Source organism: Branchiostoma lanceolatum, chromosome 1, assembly GCF_035083965.1.
Source record: "Branchiostoma lanceolatum isolate klBraLanc5 chromosome 1, klBraLanc5.hap2, whole genome shotgun sequence".
NCBI classification, from domain to species: Eukaryota; Metazoa; Chordata; class Leptocardii; order Amphioxiformes; family Branchiostomatidae; genus Branchiostoma; species Branchiostoma lanceolatum.
This window is the reverse complement of record NC_089722.1, coordinates 26,084,994-26,101,954: the sequence shown is the minus strand read 5'-3', so window position 1 is coordinate 26,101,954 and position 16,961 is coordinate 26,084,994. Positions and strand designations below refer to the sequence as shown.

General features: G+C 39.2%; 2 protein-coding genes across 5 annotated transcripts in view; both read left to right on the top strand.

The window, feature by feature from the left end:
- Positions 1-1,394: 1,394 nt before the first annotated feature.
- On the top strand, positions 1,395-6,050 carry LOC136445031 (collagen triple helix repeat-containing protein 1-like). 2 transcript variants are annotated; one of them, XM_066442888.1, is made up of 5 exons: positions 1,395-1,619; positions 3,332-3,453; positions 4,147-4,285; positions 5,101-5,302; positions 5,776-6,050. In XM_066442888.1, exons 1-5 carry the CDS (start codon positions 1,518-1,520, stop codon positions 5,937-5,939), a joined length of 729 nt encoding a protein of 242 aa, XP_066298985.1. In that variant the 5' UTR covers positions 1,395-1,517; the 3' UTR covers positions 5,940-6,050. The 2 variants fall into 2 exon arrangements, with proteins under 2 accessions (XP_066298985.1, XP_066298978.1); XM_066442881.1 differs by having other exon boundaries at positions 1,406-1,634.
- A 2,885-nt stretch (positions 6,051-8,935) lies between these two features.
- Positions 8,936-16,961, top strand: part of LOC136444922 (rabphilin-3A-like) — a 40,964-nt gene continuing 32,938 nt past the window's right edge. For 2 of the 3 annotated variants that reach the window (XM_066442723.1, XM_066442710.1), the window contains exon 1: positions 8,937-9,091. The gene's annotated coding sequence lies outside the window, so the exon portion shown is untranslated. Of the gene's footprint in view, positions 9,092-16,961 lie in introns of all 3 variants that reach the window. The other variant, XM_066442716.1, reaches the window with a different exon arrangement.

Here is a 16,961-nt window from a genome sequence, read left to right as displayed (position 1 = left end):
AGCCTAAAGGCTCATGCATAATTACGTTACATAATGTCAATAAACATTAATTGAATAAAAAAGCATCAAAATTGAATCAAACTAACAACCCAGCTTACTTTCTGTGAGAATCAAAGTTGACATGAACTACATAAAGGATGCTTCTTGGGAATACGTCTCACTCTTCAGCTATTCTTTTTGAAATGAGAAGAACAATATTCTACCTTTCGAGTCAAAGGATTTATGGTGCAGCATTGGGTTTTAGATGTGAATAGAATATCATCCATTTAGATCATAATATCAAAACATAAATCATTCAGTCCATTGAGGTCAACCTAAATGGAATTAGATGTACTAGAAAGATTTTATTTCCGTTCCATTCTATAGATTCAAAGGCTAGTGGTGAGGCTTGCAAAGTAGAAGACTTCTGGTAGATTTTAACAGTAAATCTCTCTGTAAAGTTTTGCAAACTATCCCCTACCCTTGAGGAATCTTTCTATGAATCATAATGCATCTGAACTTTTGTAATGCACTTTGCAAATTACTTTTGGCAGGGTATCAAGAGCAGAAAGGCCCCGGCTAAGTGAGCGGTAGATCAGCTGCTGATGTATACTTTACCTGACATCCGGCGGAGTAAGGCGAACTCCAGTGCCCCGTACTGGCGGCGCCGAGGGCGGGTCGAGCCGGTTTAATCAAGGGAAGAATCGGTAATTGGGTTAGCATCTGTCAAATGAGGTAACTGATTACGTCCAATTTGCGACGGACATAAATGATTACGTATTCCATTATTTGCCTTCGCTTCCTCTGTTAATGAAATCCCCCATCTTTTGAGATGTAGTTAGGAAAGGAAACTTCGATGTATGTTAGAATTAAGCGCATTCTTCGCGTGCAACTCAAGTTTAAAGCGGATCCTGTCTCAAAAAGTTTCCATTCTATTACGTAACTCCAAAGTCATTTAGTACATTAAAGCTTCTTAGAATATACGAGGATTATTATTTCTAGAGTAATCAATTTTACCGATGTATTCCTGTTAGAATTAATCATACTCTCCCCAGTAATGCCGCCAAGAGACAGTTTACAATCGATACCTCAGGCTTTCCAATATATTTAGAGAAATTGAAATATCTCATTTGGAAAACTGACCCTTAATGTGACCGGGATAATAGATGCGTCCCCAGAAATGGAGATCATTAGATAAAAAGGTCTCTTTGGAAAATGAGACTGGATCTAGAGAGCTTGGCAAGGGAAGTCGTCGTCGCAAAGAGATCTCCCTGCGGAGTTGTATTGAAAATGAAAGGGCTGAGTGATTAGTTTAGCCCTGAATGGCCCACCATCCGTCATATTGCTAATGACATTACTGCTCGGTCTGCCGTCCCGTTGTTTCTGTGCATGCGGCCAATGTGCAGTTGCGTTCCGAGGCTAATTCTCATCGACTACAGGGGCGGATAGATGTGAATCGTAGGAGCGACAGCAAAAAAGGAACGGGTCAGAGGACAACATAGACGGTCAAGGAGGGCAGGGTCTTTGACTAGGATAGAATGGCGAGCTGGACTCAAGCTTTAACGATCTGTGTCCTGTGTTTTGTCGGGGCCAGAGTTTGGAGCGCCCCGCCAGACGGCCCAGACGACACGGAGAACGAGGTACAATGCAAGCAGGTATCTCTAACACCTTTGCAGCACGCAGTTCCTTTTTGTGTGTGCTTTTTAGCTTTTGTAAAACAAATATTCCTTTTTATATTTATGGGAAGGTCTTGCGATCTGGCAAAAAACTACGTCACGTGGTTGACTTAGAAGGGACGCTCACCATTTCGAGTAACTTCAGCTTACACGTCAAGGATTATATTGGCGAAATATAGTTTATAAAAGGTAAGATATCACATTTTCACAACTGAACTAACTAGGATCTATGTTCTAAAGTGTAGAAATTGTATTATATATCCTGCATAGCTCACTTCATTCTTTGCGGTGTATTGTGTTGCTTGCTTGCTGTTTGAAGCTTGTGGATCTCCCGGAGGGTCTATGCACTCCGGGATGCTTAAGAAGACTTCATTTTCTTCACAACACACAGAGGAAATATCTTCCCTGTCCCTCTGGTGCTATCGTTCTTACGACTTTTTTTTCATTATCTGGAAGTCAGTCGGCCTCTGTGAAACAACCATCGTATTTTCAGGCAGCAGCTGCACCGTTCGAACCCTTTATCATTCATTCTGATTAAAGTCATTGCCAACCAGATGGACATCGCCAGCCACTGGTTGAAAAATGGTTTTCCTCTTGCGATGCACTTTCATCTAATGACTGAACGACTCTATTCATGACAAATGATAAGGTCGTTCGATAAATGTCCGTCTATCTTCTGTTGCTAAAAGTCTGCTCTGTTCACTGAACACTGTGTTATTGTTGGAATGAGTGTTTTTGTATTTCAAGAGGTCGAGAACAATGCTAATCATCTAAAGAAAATATCGTTCATCTGAATTCCTTTATCATCCTTATGGAAAGTAGGGTAACAATAGCTATATTGGCCAATTTGCTCTCAATCCACTTTTAATGAATAGCGTTTTCAGGGCTATGTATGTATTTGATGGGTAAATACATGACACTGGTAACTCCAATGAATCTGCTCTCAGGGATCAAATAATATACATTTATCATTTTCCACCTACGTTCTTCTCAATTAAACGTTAGATGAATAATTATGGTTTTTCAAACACTCATATACTTCAACCTAAATCCTTTTTCTGCCAAAGACATAGTTTACCACACGCTGTCCATCAGATGTTTTATTCCATAAACATAGCATCTTAAAGGGTACATTTCTTGAAGGTGCCTACTTTCTACCCGTTTATAGATAGTACATACATACATACATAGAAAACTGTAGTTTCAGCACAGAGGACAGGCTGCAGGACTGTTTCTTGAACATGTTTCGCATTCTATGGGGATGTCCTAGGGCAACATGTAGACATCAAAATCCACGAAAAAGTCATTGACGTATGTTTGACGTGTGTGACTCAAGATACCTGACACAATCATATTCCCCGTTTCTTGTCGGAGAAAAGTATCAAAGTCGTTGTCATCCTGTGGTTATCTGACTGGGTCCCAAACTGGTTTAAAATATGTGATACCAAACTATAGAACTTCTTGTACAGGCGTTTGCAGTGACATATCTAGAAATTATTATTGTCTTAAAGAAGCGTTAAGACTTAAGACGTCAGCAGACCAAGCTTTGTGGGAGGTGGTATGTTTGTCTTGTTCTACTTTTTATGGGTAAGATAGAATGAGTGATATCAGTAGCAAGATTGAACATACTGACTTCTGTGTGACGATAAATCTATCTGTTGCCTTCTTCACGACAGACATGTCCCGGATGTTGCCCGATGGGTTCGCCCGGCATGCCGGGAAGAAACGGAGTTCCAGGACAAAACGGCTATCCTGGTAGTAACGGATTCGATGGAATATCTGGAAAAGGAGGCACCAGGTAAGATTATCTAACTTTGACGTTTCCATAGATGAACTGATCTCCGTTTTAAAAGCCATCAGAAGCCTTTAGTCATCAGCCACCAGCCACGAAATAGAACTACAAGCATTATAGAAAACCGTCCGCTATCTCCTTCAAGGCAATAATATCGACTGGACTTACTTCTCGTCGCTAGGTGGCGCTGCAGCGAGATACTTAGTAGATGATATCCAACTTGGATATCACGTTTGCAACGTGACTCAGTTTGTACCATCCCCCCCCCCCTTCCGTATCGGTTCACGTCAGAAGTAGAATGTTATAATCTAGACAGCGTCTTGACCCGGCGTGTGCATTCCTCTTGCAAAAGCGCCACCTAGCCGCCAGAAGTAGGTACAGTCATAGATTATTGTCCTGAGGAGGAAGGTAGCGGAAGGAAAGACTACCAAAACGTTGGTCGTTCAAATTTAGTTTGGTTGTGAAAGAAAAAAAACTTTATTTCCTTCGCCAAGAAGGTTATGCTTTGCACAGCGTTCTTGTGTGTGTGTCCTTCTGTCAACACGATAACTCGAAAATGCATGGATAGATTGTCTTCATATTTGGTAGGTAGGTACATGTAGGTAGGTCTTTTTGAGACCTTGAGATCATTAGATTCCCCCCCCCCCCCCCAAGATATACATATATTTACCAACACTAATGGAACTATTCACATGACAGGGGTGTTCGTGGAGTGAACGGTATCCAGGGCCAGAAGGGAGAACCGGGTGCCTCCGCGCCGGACCTGGTGGCCAGTCAGAACATCAAACACTGCGTCTGGGACAGGATCAAGGACGACAGGGACTCAGGCACCATCAAGGTGCGAGAACGTTTGTTGTTGTTGTTGTTGTTTGTTGTGAACCTGATTGTTGGTAGCCTTGGCAATGATGGTTATACTTTAAATACTAGCAGGCAATTGCTCTTTTTCCTGAAACTGATGCACTATTTGCATATTACTACAAACGGCCGTTTATAGCAGTCAAGCTGGGAAAATATCCCTACAGCTAGATTTTCATACTTATTTTACAAAAGCTACAAAACTAGCTAGTAGTCATGCGGGTAGTGACATTGACCAATGAGTCATAGTAACACTTTTTAAGGGCTAACAGTGGTGAACAATGGACAGAATCTCCCTTGAAGTTCTTCTTGTACGAAAAACAATAATACCAGATTTTAAGATCGTGACTTAAGGTGCCGATAACTCTTCAAGCAAGCAATATCAAACGGACAAATTTCTAAACACACTGAAATGACTGAATCCAAAGAGTCTACTGTCGTAGTCCCTTAAAGCTTTACAGCTTTTAGTCGCATGGTGGCGTTGCGGTCCCAAACGTGACTGACGTCTACAACCACCTTGTCTCTGTTTACGACTGGTGTAGATTTGTTGGGAAACCAGAAAAATGAAAAAAAAGACGCCGATGGCACGCAGCCAACTCAACCAACCAAAGTCCTTGAAATAAAGCCTGAAAAAATGTTTCTTGAACTTTTGTGCTGTATTTTGACCGTTTGAATAGATTTTATACACTTTTTGTTTTGTAATTTTTGTCTGCGCAGTGCGCAGTATGTGTCCTAGTCAGTATAGACTGACTGACAGTAGAAGTAAGTTTTAAAAAATCATCTCTGACTTCTTTACAGATCTGTCGCTTCCACAAGCGTCAGATGAACACCACGATGCACGTGACGTGGAACGGGTCCCTGCGCGTGCTGTCAACCAAGGAGTGCTGTAAGCGCTGGTACTTCACCTTCAACGGCAGGGAGTGTCTCACCCCTGTCCCTATAGACGGACTCACCTTCACTAACGGCGCAGAGAGCGTCAACATCCACAGAGTTACCACAAGTATGTACTTCATTGAAGACTTCAGCTTTTTGGCGACACCTAAGGGACGGCGCCAGTACTTTGTTGACACTGTCTACGTGAGATAGATAATTACTTTTTCGGAGGGTCATATTTCAGTCAAACAATAAATCCAATTTGGGTTAAAGGATGTATTTGTTGTTAGTGTCAGAAAGTTTGTGTTATAAGTATATCTCATCTTATGGACGGTGCTAGATCTTTATTTTCATGAGGTAACAGCACTATAGACAGCAACGTGACAATTTGAAGTTGGATTAGAGAGTGTGTTTGAGTGTATTTATGTGCATGTATGTCTGTGTGTATGTCTGTGTGCATGTGTGTGTGTGTGCGTGCGCGCGCGCGCGCGTGTGTGTGTGTGTGTGTGCATGCTGAGCTTACGTGCATGCGTGCGTGTGTGCCTTCTAGCATTATTGGCTGTCCCAGCGCTCTTACGAAGTTACCATGTTCCCCGACAGTCGAAGGGCTGTGTGAGAACGTACCCCAGGGACCGGTGGACGTGGCCTTCAACGTTCAGGACTGCAGAGGCTACAGCGGGGGAGATGCGTACACCGGATGGAACTCTGTCTCCAGAATTATCGCCGAGGAACTCCCCGTCACTGCTGAGGAAGGGACAGAGTAAGAAGATCCGTATGGAACTGCTAATAGGCTATACTATTGAAAGCATTTGACGTGTGTTCTCTGATAAGGGGATCTCTGATATGGAACTGAGTGATGAGGGTGAAAATGAACGGTTTCCAAATATCTGAAGCAAAGAAACGGTCTATAAAAAGACGAGAAGGAGACATGAAAATGATTAGGAATCTTATATGACATGTACAATCTATGCTAAGAATAACAGTTTTAGATAGTATTGACGAAAATACATTTGTCAGAGTCAAAAGCAAAAATCAATATGAAAGAAAATTGATATGCAAATCAATGTCCATTGTAAACCGCGGCTATGTGAAGGAATTCGAACCTTACTGTCAGCGTCCACGTCCATGGTGTATGTATACTCTGTATCCGCAAAGGAGTTCAGCTGGTCTTGTATGTTTCGAACTGATATATAGCTGATATTACTGTACTTCAGTTATGAATATTAGTGATACTCGTCTTGCAACCACAAAAGCAGTAATGAATTCAACATATTTTTTGTCTTCTTTGTCGGACAAAGTTACAGCACAAATCTAAAGTCCATATCTTATTGTTTTGTGCATTCTAATAATGTTATGGAAACTTCCTTCTCTGTGATGCTGGTCACTTGACAAACTGAAAGATACGTGGAGAATTTGCTCCAACTCAGACTTGTTTCGCGCAACTTTATCAAGAGTTTAAGTAGATGTTACGGCAGATAATGCATTTTGCGACTTTTCATGTATATTTTGTAAAAGGTCAAATACAAAGTATGTACCGTGTATTAAGAACATCACCTTTGATAGCCTTGCAGCTATATCGTATTATATACATGTATATCAGCTATAGCAATACCATACAACTAGGTAGTCTGAATAGATCTTACAAGGAGAACGTCTTGTCGCTACCGAATGTCTTTCCTGTCGGTAAAGACATTGTTAGATCAAATTAAGAAATACGTAACTTGTAACATTTTATCCAATATTATGTGTATCAACTGTACCTATTCATGTCCATATACATGTGTATACAGCTCACTTTTGTACATGAAAAATGCTTGCTGTCACCGATTTTCGTGAGTATTTCAATTCATATTGAAAACTATCTAACTCTACGTTCGTCCTTCTAATCCGCCAGTCACATATTAGATGGCCGTCAGTATTTCAGTTTTTTTTGCCAGCACGGATAACTTAGCTTGCAATTGTACAACATGAATGATGCACTTCTCATACAGCCCACTAGGCGCCCTCGTTGCCAATGCAACGATAGTACATGGCCCACATTCTCAGAAATGATTTCAGTATGCGCTATTCTACAAATGAGATGCTGCTTGTATAGTCAAGCTAATTTCACACACAAAACTATTGAAGTGAGCAGGAGATGTACTTTTGATAACTAAGTGTGAAGATAACGCTGCTAATTATGATGTTGTTTCTTACACAAAATGCAAAAGTTGTCACAAGGCTTTGAGATACCCAAAAGCAGGTGGCTGCACTGCGCTAGTCTGACGCTAGAGGGTGCGCGTACCACTTCGCACTTTTATGACGGTCATTCAATAGCAGGTTTGATGGAAGCTCTGAAGTACGACGTTTTCCTGATTCATTGTTCCAAATCAACATTGTCCATAAAATCGTCATTCCATAAGAGCTACTAATTGAAAGTACGTTTTTTGTTCAGAACAAAAAATTGAAATCAGTTTTGTAATCAGTTATTATAAATACCTTCTAGCAACCCAATTTGCCGCCACATTACAAATTTAAACGTAATCAATTTTGAAATACCATTAAAACGTGACGACCTCTTATATTCCTTCGACATTCTCTTCATGAGACTATTTTTGTTACTTTTAAAATCCATTTATGGCATGAAAGTGCCGATGAAGATTCTGTACAGAAGGATGCTCATGATAGATTCTGTTCATGACGTCTGCTGAAAGCTTTCAAGTGCAGCGTTGAAAGTAGATTACTAACTCCATTTACCTTTGTCGATGTGAGGTTGCCATACCCGATGTCTTTCGTCATCTTCACGGCATATTCATTTTCGTTATGCATGTACAAAATCGCTGTTTTTTTCGGGGTTTTGCATGCTAGCCTGGCGTCCATTCCAAGTTGCCCACAGTTAATAATGGATGGATACCAAGCTAGTTTTTTTTCCTACTCATCAAGCAGAGGTTCGGCTCCAGCTGGTCTTTGACGTGTCTTCAGGCGTTTTGTCGGGCTTACATTTTGTCCCGTTTTCTTTCTGTCGCTAAGCCAAACTTTCTTTAATGGAAATACATAGGTTTGTCCCGCGCCAGGGTGCATGCGGGTGGGCAGAGGTTTGGCTTGGTGACATAAAGAAAACGGGACAAACGAAAGGCCAAACAAAAACGCCTAAAACACGTCAAGAACCACCCGGAGCCGAACCTTTGAGCTTTCCCCCGCTCTTTTGCGTATTTCTTGCCACTCAGTCAAATTTTTCATGTGCAGTTTTCTCTCTCTTTACTATCTTCGCTCTATGGTCCGTTCTTTTGAGTTTCCAATAAAAGAAGATAAAAGATACATAACAGTAACGTTATATGATTATTTCCAGACTAAAAGAGATCACACCGGTCATTGATGTGTTTTTGAACATCCGGATATTGTCTGACGCTTGGAGCTCCTGTTTCCACTTTTAGCTCAAAAAGAGACCGGCGTGTCGTCAATGAAATCACGCGTAAACCGGATATCTTAAAACAAAACACGTAATTGGAGGTGCATTCTGCCAGCAGGCCATATGTATGTACATTCAGAATGAACAACTTTAACTTCATTACCTTTGACTCCAGTGAGAAAATAGGAAAGGAAAACTAAGCTGCAATAAAACAAGACAGACACATACGACTTAGAATGAACCAAACATCTTGAGTGTAACTCCTTTCAAGTCCTGGTGTCTTTACATGAAAGGAAATATCATGAAACTTGAAAGCCAATTTCTGTCCCCTAAGAAGTTGAAACAGGTGGTTTCTTCCAAGCTGTGGATTCCGTGACGTCACCACATAATTAAATATGGCGGATACGATCCAGGAAGTGGTGCCATTCTGACGCCAAATCAGTGTTTTTATCCTGTATAACGGTCCAGAAGAAGACGAGCACTGCAGCAGACAGCTGAAAGAGTGAGAGAAGACGTTACACGCAGCTGGTGGGTATTTCCAACCTTATCTGGGTGTTCTGGGGCCACGGTAGAGGAGTGGACCCGGCCAGTGCCTAGGGCGGGTCAGGTTTGACAAGACGATTTGGGGTGTAATTGCTTTTTCCTGACTGATCTATTATAACCATACACTGGGGCGATTAGAACGCTTAAGTGGTCACGTAGTGGCTTCAGTACTGGCTCAGCACAAGGTATATCTGATTCTGGGGCTGCGAAGCTTAGAGGAAACGTGCGGTTCAGCTTCAACACTATTGTATTGTATTGTGTAGTTTTCAATACAATTTTGCTACAAATGCAATTCGAATTTGTTCCGAGTGAATGAAACGTACAGAAAGACCAACGACAGTTCCTTGGAGATGTAGTGATGAATGTAGTTATAAGTATGCAATGCTGCTAGAATAAGGAAACAATAAGCAGAACAATTGTAGTACCGTGACATGTAGTGTTTCGTCTGACTCTGAGCTTGGAAACAAATAGAAAAGGCTTGAAAAGAAATATTTCAAAGCACAATATTGTTAAGTCTTTTAGGTTACACCAGTTAAAAAGAGTAACGAGACTCTTTGCTTTTGTATACTTTGTTGGTATCCATAAAATTCACAATTCTTGGGGAGAAATTTGATTAAGCTTTATGCTAAGTTCAGGAGGCCTGCCAATGAATTATGCTAATTTCATAAAGCTACTGCTACAATGTACAGATTATATTTGCTGCACATTAAGAGAAATCAAATTATAGTGTTCCATACAAATCACAGGAAATTAAGATAGCTTTGCCACACCTTGTGGAAAATGTTAGATGAGATGGATATCAGCCAATGACAAGTGATGTTGATATTCACCTGTCATAAGTGATGAGCAATTCTGTCAAAATTTACCTTTTTATGTTTGACGCCAAGTATTCAAAGGATACATATTGGTGGTGACAAGCACTTTTAAACTTGCTACGAAAGACATTTCATAATCATCCATTACACAAAATGTTTTAAACTTTTTACCAAAATAGATTATGCTTGCCGAATAGAATGCTACATTTCACATAAATGCATACATGTATGTTACAAGAATTTCCATATATCTATAGAAGGATTTTTTCCCAGCAATTGTTACTCAATCTGTAGTAGATACATGCACATGTATGGACATGCGGGAAGATAGAAGGTGTTCATGCGTGGTATCATCTTACTCAGACGTCAACACTACGTCAGCAGCAGTCGTGGTAGATTTCAACAAAGTATACTACGCAAATAACATGATACTAGTATTACCACGTGAGAAAGGTGCCTACGTAAGTAAAGATTCAACAGAGCACTGCATACATCAATATTTTCATTTCAAAGAGCTGCATCAACTTTGTTATGAGATCATCATAACAATCCGGTTTGGTATCATAATGACAATTTTACACTGAAAATCAAGGCGTGGAAAATTTTCGGTTTCCGGTAAAAAATTACGGTATGTCATGCCGTTAACAGCTTAAGACCATATGCATCATAGCTACATTATCCTCAGCTCTGTTTTTTATGTTTGAAGATAGACAAGATAGATATACGTTACATGGATTTTTTTTCCTACACTCAAGCTGTCTTTAATCCCCGATAAAAGAATAATGAATATTCATCTGACCCAATTCCACAGGATTGCAGAAAAGAACATCCTGTCAATGATTTATTGAATTTTAAAGCCTGTAGAATCTTCTTAAGGTTACACTGGCTACGACATAACTTAATACAGGTATGTATATTTTCAAATGCAGTTGTTGAACCAAGAAAAAAGTATAAAAGTCATGCTACACCATCCTTTGTAAGGTATACTCAGCCTATGGTGTACTGTGTGATAATTTTTGATATCCTTTACTAGTAACACTATGGTATAATGTTACATGTATTCTATGTTATGCTGAGTCACAACTTTAGATATCATTGGACTCTCAAAGACATGATAAATCACTTTAACTGATTCTACCTTCCACCAAATAACCACCACTGAAATATATCCAGGCGTAGATAGATCTCCAGATCTCCAGATGAATTTCCCTGGGGTAAAATGACTAGGGAGCAATTTTCCACGTATCTTCATCATATTTCTGAACCAACTTTATATTTCTGCAACTACGTGCACATACACAATCATGTAGCTGTGTGTTTTCTTTTATAAATATTAATCTATGCTTCAGGTTTTGCTGTATAACACATTAAAATTCAGGTTATGATCAGGTTCAAAGTTGCATAAGCATGGAAAATACATTGAGTTACCATGGAAAGAAATTCTCAATAATGCATAAGGTCAGAAATTCACAAATACTTCACCGAGTTATGAGATCTTCGATTTCTTTTTTTGTTATTTTGTACTGTAATTGTAGAGCTGGACATCAAATTTAGTATGGCTTTAAGCCCATGATATGAGTTGCCAATGATGGCTTTTAAAATGGCCGACCTGAAATTCCATTGAGTCACGTGACATAAAAAGTGGCCATCAGTGCTAATGAAGGCTGTATCTCAGTATTACTTACGCCTAATAAGTAATCAATACTGGATGGAATTAGAAGATCTTTGCGTGTCGTCACTCTCTTTCCTGCAATTTGTGGAACACACTTTTCAAGTGCTTTTTTAAGTGTGAATCTGTTGAATGAAAGCCCCCTATTGTAGGATCATTGGGACGATTGAAAAGCCAGTGGTCATTTCTTGTGAATCCAAATGTAATGAATTAATTCTACCTTATCACATTTTCTATTGATATTTACAAATACAATCATGTCTTTCGCCATAGTACAAACCTGGGATTTTTTGTTGTTAGCTTTTTTTTTTCGGTTTGGACTCCAGATCCAAAGTACTTGACTAGTTCAACACATATATATGCATTGGTCATCTTTTGCATTGAATTAACATTGAAATGTGAATTAACTTAGAAGGATATCTATTTGTTATGAATGGTAACATGCCTTTATGTTTGATTGTTATCACTTATGATTGCTGAAGCTTTGACAAATATGCAGGATATCAGATTTCAGCTCCTGACATGAGTAATGACTCAAGTCATGCATGATATAGGAAACTTCTCGTCTGTTGGCCATCCCATGTATATTTAGTAGGCGCAGAAGCATGAAAATAACCGCTTTATTGTATAACCAAGCAGCTATGCTTTCATATATTGGGCAGAGAAAAACATCAAATGAATCCTGAGCTCAAAGCAACCTGTCATATTTGATAACATTGCCTCAAGCAACAAGCGTAAAACCTGCCTATTTCTCACGCGCCGTTAATCAGGATATGTTCACCTGAGCGAAAAACCCGACTCAGGTAAGACTATGATTTATATGATCGGCTCTCATACGTCAAATCTTCCCGCGACCCTCGGTTCGTAGCCACCTCGTCACTCCCTCCTGAACTATCGGAGATAACAGCACGTTGATGAAATATGGATGAGAGAGAGCCGGGATTCTGACAACCACCTGCGGTCCGATATTCACCATCAATTCTAATTGTTTTTTCTGGCAAGTTCGAGCGTGAGACTTCATCTTAGATCAATGTGATTTTCAAAAACAGGATTAAAATTAATAGTCTGGGATAAAATTAGTGCAGTCTTAATTGATTTGTCACTGCCGAGAGAATAGGCAACATTTCATTCTACACATTATTACGTTCATCACATTTGTGACTAGTATTATCTAAACTACAGTAGCTAAGATAGGGTGTTTCTTTTTCAATAAAATGAGTGTATAAAGCTTAAGCCTGATTTCTAGATATAATTTGAATGTGTGATTGCATTAATTGTAGATCAAAAGTTGATTGTGTATCTGTTGATCAAATTCAATTTAATTCAATTTTATTTAATTTGGTGAAGCTGGAAGAATAAGAAACATCTATCAACTTATACATTGCAGCTAAATTACCTCTTATAAGCTGAAACTCTCTTAAAATTTGACGTCTTTTTCAAAGAGCCCTGGAGCATTATTACTTTCACAGTTTCAGTATCTAGATTTTATGATAATTTGTAAGATTGCAATAAATTGTGGATAAAAAATGATAATGATAGTGTTGCCATGCAGTGGTTGATATAGTTTTACATATTCCAAGAGTGTAACATTAAGACGATTTTGTGATTTGTATAGTTGAATAGATGCAGTTGTCCATATGTAACATCACCATATTCTCCTGGGAATATATCAACTCTTCAAATATGCACACAGCTGGGATGGGCTTAATGCCAGTGTTTACCCAAGGGACAGATTGCCGCCTATTACTTGTCCTACTTGTGACGTTTCACCCCTTTGACAGGGGCAGCCTGTGTTTAAACAGTCAATAATGCACCTCTATAATTAGCAGGTTGGAGTGGCTTTCATTGATGTAATGTGGAAGGAATATTTGTACTACACTAGTCGTTTCAGAAAAACAGAAGTTATTGACTTGGCTGTACATGAATCAGGTGAGTTAGATTTTATTTTCTCTAAGAGGAAGTCTTAATGTTTACCGTAACTGTAACAGTAATTGAAAAGCGGCCTGCAAGCCAATTTGAGCTGCTCATTAATAAACAAACTTTAAGGTTCATATACAAACAACTTGTAGTAGAATATTGACTACACCCAGATATCTAGTAATTTCTAAGGTTAAATTTAAGTCTTGAGACCTAGAACAGTTCCTGTTACATTTCTTTATGATATAGAAGTTCTTAAAATGAAAATGGCAACACTTCATCACCAAGGGGCTCAAAATAACCACCTACAAATTGGACAGCAATATGCAGAATGATTTTTGATATGGCAGACAAAAATAAACGAGTTGCGATTTGACAAAAAGAATACAGGGCTGGTAATGAATGAAAATCTATGATGCAGAAAACAGAATATATTTACTCAGACCCTGATGTACTTTTTATTTCAAGCATTAAAAAGCATTATGAGGGCAAACCATGAACTTCGATGAAGGAGCAATTTACTTTCACCCAGGGAAGACAGTTCGTGTTGTTGACTTCAATGTCTATGCCTCCGAGTGTAAAAATCAATACTTTCCCCCAGTGTGGGGGTGGTAGAAGTAATATTGATCCATACACAAACATGGCGGCAAACTTAAGGGTCGGGATATTGATTGAAATGTGGACCTGGTATGCACCAAGGGTGCTCTCACTTCTGGTTCAAACCAGTCACTTTTAACCTTCTTCCTGCTGAGGTTGCCTTTTGGCACCAAATTTGAATGATATATATATGGAGCAGGTAGCAGGGAAAGGTTAAAGTATCTGATATGGAATCTCCGAATTTACACTGACACAACACTTTTCTTTTTTTTCAAATGTACATGGCATGGTCAAGTACCATGAAGGTAAAAAGCAAAGCTGTCATGCTCTAGATCTATTGAGGGAAGGCATCCGATCATGGCTAAAACTTGAAAGGCTTAAGATTTCATTTCAACAAGCACTCCAGGATGGACCCTAAGTTCCTATAAGTCTAATATTTTTATGAGTGTGTTGGTTCTATAATTTGTAGTGGTGGCATGATCTAGGCTGTCTCATATCGTCAACTCCAGAGGCTTGTATTAAATTAGATATAGATACATGCAGAAGGAGTCTTTTTTTTTACATATCAAATACGTTCATCAAGATGATTTGGAAATCCTTGCATGCTCATCAAGGTTTGATTGATTGAAAGTCTAAAACCCTGATGGCACTAAGGGAGAGAGGTTCATCCACAGAGCATTGTTTGGAGAGCTGCCAGATGTTGTGAACTTCTGTTCTTTTTGAATCCTCTTATCCACAAGAAACGCACCTCTTATCCAGTCATGGCAAAGTCCCACAATAGAATGTGGAGAATTTGTCAAGATAAGAACAATAGCCTTGTAGTTGTACATGTAGTGTACAGTACCATACATGTGTGCCCAATTGGAATCCCAATGGAAGAACACAATGTCCAGGTTGATGATTAAAAGTGACATTTTCCAGAAGCTCCTATTACCAGGTGTAATGAAAAGCTACTAGTACACCGGGAATTGGCACGGCAAACGTCTTGGTAACTATAAATATCTGTTGGAATATTTTTGATAAATACAACGTGAAAGGATTCGGCTTAATAAGTGTTAAAATTGCGGCCATCACATTTGCATGGACTGACTCTTTTGAATATTTTCATGGCAATCTGCGTTCTGTTTGTTTGATACTGATGACTATAACAGCTTGTCAGCCTGTGTCTGTAATTAGACCAGTACCCTTTAATCAGTCTGTTTACATGCCTTAAAGCTTTGCGATAGCCAGTTATTCAAGCCAGCTAATGACTGGAGGTCTACTTAAGGTTTCAGGGTAGCCCAGTTTTATGTCCATAGACGGTTGTAAATTTGGCTTTTGTTCTGTTTTACTTGGTGTGCAATGTCAAAGTGTCACATTCTAAGGCCTTGGAGATGCAGTCTTACTAGTAATCAGGTATGTTTTCATTTCTTTTTTATCAAACCTAGTCTACATAACAAAGGAATATGTTTCCAAAGCAGCTGTTATGATTGTATGTCTTTGAATGTTCCTTGTACTATGATTACTACAAATACAATACAGAAATATATTTTCAGCTTTGAATGTAATAATTACATCATGAACGCTAGAATTTGGTGGAAATCAATGTCCTGTGACTCTACATGGTAAAATGTACAAAAGTCATACACTAGAGATATACATAAAGACACTGTGAAAGCCCCGCTGTTGTTTAATTTGATTTCTATAGTATCCTACCAATATTTCTTATCTTACAGACTGTCAGTTATGAAAGGAACCAAGAATTTATCGCCTTACCAAAAGTCATAAACATGTTTATGGTAATGTAGTATGAGATATAGTTGTGATATGACTCCATGATGAAGTATCCATTCTAAATGTTCATTACACTTACAGAACATATAGGGATGAAAATTCAGACTTGTGCTTGTGGCATTTTTAAGGCCAATAAAGGACCTTCCAGTAACAAATGTGGAACTGCATGTAATCTCCAAGCAGATTTTGTTTTTGAAGACTATCAGATATTTAATATGTTTTTTGACCGCCTGGCTCTCTGACAGCCATCCACCCCAACATCTGCAGAATCTGATAGTCAGCAAATTCAAAGTTAACAACCAAATGTTGAGGTGAGGGACCAGTCAAAAAGTCAAAAACATTTACAATGGACATTTGCAAATCATGACCATCTGCTTGGACTTGGAGATAAACATGATTGTGGGGGATCTTTCCTAACTGTTCATGCATCTATTTTAACAGACTCAATTTCTCGGTAGGAGTGGGACAAATGTTTTCACAATGTTTTAAGTTTGCTGTTGGAACAATTTCATATTACAGTATTGATACAAGAGAAGGGCATATTTTCCGTGTCTTGATTTTGCGATGGAAAGGACACCGAGAAAAACACAAAAAATGAACCCCTCTGAATGATACATGTATCATGATGTACATGTACGGTGTACTTAACTTACATGTACATGTATATTCCTTGACCTAGAATTGATGTTGAATGGCTCAACCCCCATGGCCAGTCCCTGAGGGACAATGTTTTACAGCATCGTCCCCCAGGTTGTGGGAAAGGTAATGCCTACAGGTCATAATCCCCCTGCATATTTAATGACACTTCCCTACATCCCATCTATCTGTACATACAAACCACAGCGAATGGAAAAATCCATGCGCAGGCTTTAGCAGGATCGGTCGTAGCAGGCCAACCACTGCGATCCTGCGGCCAAAGATTACAGGGTGCTGACACACTAATACCGCCAAGAGGTGGTGTCAATCTTGTATACCTGAGCTGTGTGTAGAATTAATAATAAGGACACTAAGCTGGAAAGACATGCGTAGAATCAGATAAGTTCTGAAAAATTGTGGTCAGCAGTGCAAGCAATTATATCAGATA

Excerpts from the sequence above, each read along its gene's own strand:
- LOC136445031 (XM_066442881.1), top strand. The coding sequence starts at position 1,518 with ATGGCGAGCTGGACTCAAGCTTTAACGATCTGTGTCCTGTGTTTTGTC. Across the intron at positions 3,454-4,146 it reads TCTGGAAAAGGAGGCACCAG|GGGTGTTCGTGGAGTGAACG; the intron begins GTAAGATTATCT and ends TTCACATGACAG. Across the intron at positions 5,303-5,775 it reads CATCCACAGAGTTACCACAA|TCGAAGGGCTGTGTGAGAAC; the intron begins GTATGTACTTCA and ends GTTCCCCGACAG.